General features: G+C 35.3%; 1 protein-coding gene across 2 annotated transcripts; it reads left to right on the top strand.

Annotated features, from left to right (window-relative positions):
* Positions 1-358: 358 nt before the first annotated feature.
* LOC124396703 (chymotrypsinogen A-like) lies at positions 359-5543 on the top strand. Of its 2 annotated transcripts, none has more exons than XM_046865926.1 (7): positions 359-489; positions 965-1218; positions 3024-3044; positions 3777-3850; positions 4029-4297; positions 4706-4851; positions 4958-5543. In XM_046865926.1, exons 3-7 carry the CDS (start codon positions 3042-3044, stop codon positions 5183-5185), a joined length of 720 nt encoding a protein of 239 aa, XP_046721882.1. In that variant the 5' UTR covers positions 359-489; positions 965-1218; positions 3024-3041; the 3' UTR covers positions 5186-5543. The 2 variants fall into 2 exon arrangements, with proteins under 2 accessions (XP_046721882.1, XP_046721881.1); XM_046865925.1 differs by having other exon boundaries at positions 3777-3939.
* The last annotated feature ends 508 nt before the right edge of the window (positions 5544-6051 follow it).

Here is a 6051-nt window from a genome sequence, read left to right as displayed (position 1 = left end):
TAGCGCATTAGCAATGATAATGTATAAATTGCAATAACATTCAGGAATGATGGTGATTCATCTGTGGTGATTAGAGAGTGGTCCTTTTATCATCAATATAAAAAGTGTAGTTGTTAGCTGATACTAGCAAAATAGTAAAATTACATGATAAACAAAGCACTCTTTATCTCACAACAAGGCCGCTTTGGTGTTCCAAAAAAGCTAGCTCGTTAGCCAGCTAGCTAAAATAATCTCAATATCTCTTCTCTGTTTAGCTAGCCAAGGCAGTGCGCGGCTGGTATTCCTCTTCACACACTCCGGATCCGATCATATTGCAGAGGCCACTCGGTGTTCACAACGGCTCCGTGTCATGGGGGACGGAAAGACTGTCCGGCTGGCTGTCCTGTCCAATTTCACCCTTTTTTTTTTTTGCTCAGGAAACGAAGATGGCTACGTGGGGCGGGAAGCAACCGGAAAAAGGGCGAACTGTCACGCTCGCAAACAACTCCTGTGGGTGTTTGTGTGAGCGAGAGACTTACTTTATTTATTTTTCTGTAGTTATTTTCTTTTTTTACTACAAGACTGTACTGAATACGGACATTTATACATCCAAAACAGATGATAAAAATATTTAAATATTTGTAATGACTATAAATCAACCTTTTTAATTATGATAGGGCGTGAAAAAAAATGCCGTGCCGGGGCATAAGTGGCTCTTTGTAACAAAATAAATGTATGATTTGGGACTCGTCATAAAACACGTGTGTGTGTGTGTGTGTGTGTGTGTGTGTGTGTGTGTGTGTATAAAACATGTTGTCCTGTAGTCTGCTTATTGGTAGGAATGTGCTTGCATGAAAAAAATGCAGTTTAAACAGATTATTCAAATACTCTTGCAGTTTCTGTGAATGGGTGTGGCAGACTGAACTATTATATTATTATAATTAATTATAATTATATAATTTACTGTAAACCTTTATTTGTCCAGGACATCAACACTGTTTGTCTCCTCTGGCTGATCTCAAATAAATTTTGGAAGTGAGAATTATTTGAGTTGTAGCAGGTGAGTGGGGGAACTGACATGTAACAGGTCACACAGGTAGGGGAGGTTTCATTTTCGTGTGCTTTATTTATACTACAACAAAGACATTTAGAGACACATTACATCAGGACCAGAGAGCATGAAAATGAATTTGTGGAAAGGCGTGTGTGTTTTATGTGGTCTACTCCTCAATTCTACAGGTAAGTGAAAAAGAAGTGATGATTTTGATGAATATTACATTTAGTCTGTCATCTATATAAAAGGTAACATGCTGTATATAACATTTAAGGCAAAAACTTACAGGTGATTTTTGCAGTCTTTAAAAGAGTAAATATCACAATTCCTAGCTTGTTGCTAAGATTCCTACAAGTGTATTGTATTATACATTTATCTATGCAGATGATGCTTTATCTAATGAAACGTTGAGTGTTTAAATGTTAGTTATTTGCTGTTTTTTTTTTATTTGTTATTATACAGATTAAATATTGATCTAAATTTAAATGACTCACATGACAGATTCTTTTACAGATCAGTTCATACAAAATAAAGGTATATTTTTTATTCAAAAAAATTTCACAAATGTAATAACAGGGACTACAATATGAATGTAATAAGAAGTGATACGTTCTCTTGTGGCTTTACACCTAAAACCTTTAAAACAGGACAGAAGATATTAAAGAACGTTTAGGCACTTGATGTTAATGAGATTTTGAAACTTATACATACATTTGTTGATTACAACTATGTTTAAAATATTTAACCACCCACACTTGAGATGTTATAATTTATCATACACCCGCAGTACAAACCTTTAGTTCTGCTTGACTGGTTTGCCCATCTGTCAGGGTACAAAGAATGCATACATCCAAGATTTTCTCTGTTCTGGCACACAGGTAGTGGAATGATTTTGATATCTAAGCAGGTGAATCAGCAGCATGTGTGCTTTTACCAACATAAATCAGTATTGGGGTCAGGGTGTATTTATTTAAAGAGCCCTCAAAGAAAAGCAAAGTAGTTGCATAACCATGTTAATAATTGACCTTTTGAAGATTGATATGTCCAAGATTGTCATTCTTACCAGCAATGTTTTACTATAATCTGACAACACACAGTAGAAATCTTCACCTTCGGCTTATTCATTACAAATGATTACGGTGTCTTTAATCTGTTTATATACGTAAAGCTGCTTTGTGGCCTTTGTTTAAAATGCTATACTTTGAAAGAACTAAGAACAGAATGACGGTGCTTCAATTTCACTTTCACTTTTCTGTTTTACTTAGTTCTGTTGAGATATACAGAGTGTGTTTACTTTATCAGTACATTTATGCAGTGTGTAATTTCTTCTTGCTATATTTTTATACTAACATTCACTAAAAGTTTGCAAGACCTACCAACTCTAAAATTACCAAAATTAGTACTTTCTGGCTATAAGTTTCAATCAAGTCTTTAGTAATAATTGTTTTCTTAGTCAGTGACAGTGAACCAGTATCAGGATGTACTTATTGTTGACAAAAAAAAAAAAAAAAGCATTTCCACATGACAACACAAGGTGTACTTTTCTTTGAAGCACTAACAACAAAATTAAGGGTTTTTTTTTTTACTGCCTTTCTCTTATGCCTTAATCCTGTGAAGATATACAGGGTGCATTTACTGACTGTGTTGACTCAAAGTGAATCTTTTTTTCTTTTCTTTATGTTTGTATACTATATTTAATCATTACTTTTTAATATACAAACATTTTGGTATAAATTTTAAATTAAATTGTAATTTAGTAAAATTTATTGTAATTGTTCTAATTAACTTTTTTTTTTTTTTTACCTCACTGACAGTTTGCAAAAAAAAAAAATTTCAATTGATTTCTTTTTTAAATACAGCTTTCTCTTTTAATAATTATAATCTGCATGTTGGATTATGCTATATTTAGAAAACAAAAGCACAAAAAACTGTCTGACATGTCTGTTGATACTGGTTTGAACATTGAGCTTCTCTTTTTCTTTTCCATTAGGATCATTCGCCCAGGTAGATGGTAAGTTCTTGATTCAGTCAGCACAACACTTTTGCTTTATTTGAAATACATAGGATACATATGACATTAAGCAGATTTGTTTTGTTGGTATAGCAAAACAGGTTTGCTATAATGTGACATCCAAGAGAACTTGTAAGAGAGTTGATCAGACTTTTTGAAATGTTATATTTTAACATCAGTTATTTTTCGTATCTGAAATATCACACAATGATCATTTCAAGAAGTGTTTTCAGTAGATGTTGTAGCCAGTGTATAAAGTTTTATTAATAAATATTTGCATTTATTCTGGAATATTTTATTTATTCACAGATCTAGCTAAATAATCCTGTCACTACCTTCTTTAGTAAAATGTAGTCATTTTAAAGCTTAGTTGATGTTAACATGACTGTAAATTCTTTCAATCTGGTTTGGGAATTTTTTTTGGTGCTATTTGAGAGAAACTAAGAATTAAGTGGAAGAGCAAACCCACAAATGATAAAAAATATATTTTACACAAAAATAACACACACATCAAATAACAGTTTTTAAATATGCATAAGCAAACCAAGCTGATGCTTAAAAAATCTGACAAGATTTATTGACCACTAATATCAGTGGCCTAAACATAATATTTTAGTAATAATTCTTGCATTTTAATCCAGTGTCTACAGTGGAATGTAGTAATGGCTGTTCTTCTCTAAAGTGCAGTAATTTTCCAGGTAGTATATGTATGACATCCCTCATTTCTGCCAGGGTGTGGTCAAGCTCCACTTAACACCAAGATTGTGGGTGGTGAAGATGCTGTTCCTGGGTCCTGGCCTTGGCAGGTCAGCATTCAAACAGGTGGCAGCCATTTCTGTGGTGGCAGCTTAATCAATCAGAACTGGGTATTATCAGCTGCTCATTGTTTCCAAAGGTATTTAAAGATAAATCTAAAATAACCAGAGAATTATAATATAGTATGTAGGTAATCTTCGTGTTAATAATTTTTCCCTTTATTTTTAGTGTTTCTGCAGGTTCTCTCACACTCTTACTGGGAATGCAAAATTTGGATGGAAGTAATCCCAATATGCAGACAAAAAGCGTGACTGAAATTTTCATCAACCAGCAGTTTAACACAGTCTCCCAAAACAATGATATTGCACTAGTCCGGCTCTCCAGTCCAGTGAAGATCAATGATTATGTCAGGCCGGTGTGCCTCGCAACAAACAACAGTTCTTTTCCTGCTGGTACTAATGTCTGGGTCACAGGATTTGGTCAAATCTCTTCAGGTGGTGAGTGACACCTAGATTTAAAAAAGTTGACTGCATGTTTAATTAATTTAATGCATCAGACTTATTTAAAATGTAAACCACTAATGAAATGAATCACTCCTTGCTGTGGAACATTCTTTCCTGCTAAAAAAATCCAGTTTGGTCTGACCAGCCAAATACAAGATAGACAAACCAGTTAATCTTTGTGTGTTTTTTTAATCACTGCTACTAATGCAACGTCATAGACAGATTTTAGAAAGTTATCTTAGACATTAGTTAGATTACTCATGTAAAATGGGAACTGGAAAATACTTACAGGAAATGATTTTTCTTTTGTATTCATTGCTGGTAGCTCCTCATACCTAGTTGGATATTTCAGCATGGTTCATTATAAGTCATGTAGTAAATAAAAATCATGGGTCTTCACAGTGAATCTGCCATCTCCTCAAACCCTGCAGGAGGTGCAACTGCTGATTGTCAGTAACAGTGACTGTGCAAATACCTATGGAGCTGTTTCTATCACAGACAATATGTTGTGTGCTGGCTTAACTCAGGGAGGAAAAGACTCATGCCAGGTAGGAAATTTAACATCTGCAATATAAATGCCATATAAATTTGTGACATTGGTACAGTGTCATGGTAGAAGAGCAGACATGTAGCTAACACCTGTTAATTGTGTAGGGTGATTCAGGAGGTCCACTGGTGTCCAGGTCCAATGGAGCATGGACTCAGGCTGGGATTGTGAGCTTTGGCAAGGGTTGCGCTTTACCTAATTTTCCGGGTGTGTACGCCAGAGTGTCTCAGTACCAAGACTGGATTTACAGCACCATCAACAGCACCAGCAGCACCAGAGGCTCCACTATACATCTCCTTTCTTTCTCCATCATCTCCTTTCTCCTCTTTCTCTAAATCTTCCTTTGATAATAGCCAAATTACACAGGACAAGACAAGAAGTATTTTAACATGACTATCATATTCTGTATTTATTTTATATTCTAAATTCTTCTATTTTATTTGTATCTTTCACTTACTAATGTTAAGTACTTACTTTGTAAATCAACAAATCAGCTTTTATTTGTGAAATGTAAAACAATGGAAAAAGAATTGGCAATTTAAGCATTGGTTGCGCTGTCTTTTGGCAAAATTATAATAATTACTGCATAAATTGCATAAAAAGCTACTTTCCCCCTTTGATTTGTAAACTGTATGATTATACAGCATAAGTTTTCTTTATTAGTGTAGATCCAATAAATATGATCCTTATAAACGAAAAAATATTTTTGTCATTTTGTTGGGTTCTGTACTATAATAGATCTACTACATAGTGTCAGGGATTCCCCTGCCACGCCTCCCTCAGCCGCTGTCAGGGATTTCCCTGCCACGCTCCCCCCCAGTAGCTGTCACGTTGCCTCGTTATCCTTTGCCGGCCATGATCACCGACAGCTGTGGCTCGTTATGGACTAGACTATATAAACTCACATTCTTGAGTCACAGGCTATTGGTTCTTGAATCGTCATGCTGGTCAACTCATGGTCCCGCGACCGCCAGCTTGCCCGCTGGTTCTGTTTCCAGACACTGTGTCTAAGTGCGGATTACTCTTTGCCGTTGTAGCTTTACTTTCGTTTTCGGACTCTAAGTTTCGTTTTGGATTACTCGTCTCGAGCGGATATTCTTTGGTTGTTTTCTCACCACGGCAACTGTGAGTGTTTTTGTTGAACTGACTGAATAAACTGAGTTATTTCCGCGTCCTGTCCATCAGCCTGACACATAGATAG

This window comes from Silurus meridionalis, chromosome 14 (genome assembly GCF_014805685.1).
Source record: "Silurus meridionalis isolate SWU-2019-XX chromosome 14, ASM1480568v1, whole genome shotgun sequence".
Lineage (NCBI taxonomy): Eukaryota > Metazoa > Chordata > Actinopteri > Siluriformes > Siluridae > Silurus > Silurus meridionalis.
The sequence above is the reverse complement of the archived record's forward strand: the minus strand, read 5'-3'. Positions and strand labels throughout refer to the sequence as shown.

Bases quoted from the DNA above. Each gene is read 5' to 3' on its own strand.
- LOC124396703 (XM_046865925.1), top strand. From the start codon at position 1,158: ATGAAAATGAATTTGTGGAAAGGCGTGTGTGTTTTATGTGGTCTACTC. The intron at 1,219-3,023 runs GTAAGTGAAAAA...CTTTTCCATTAG, and splicing joins TCTACTCCTCAATTCTACAG to GATCATTCGCCCAGGTAGAT. The intron at 4,298-4,705 runs GTGAGTGACACC...GGGTCTTCACAG, and splicing joins TGGTCAAATCTCTTCAGGTG to TGAATCTGCCATCTCCTCAA.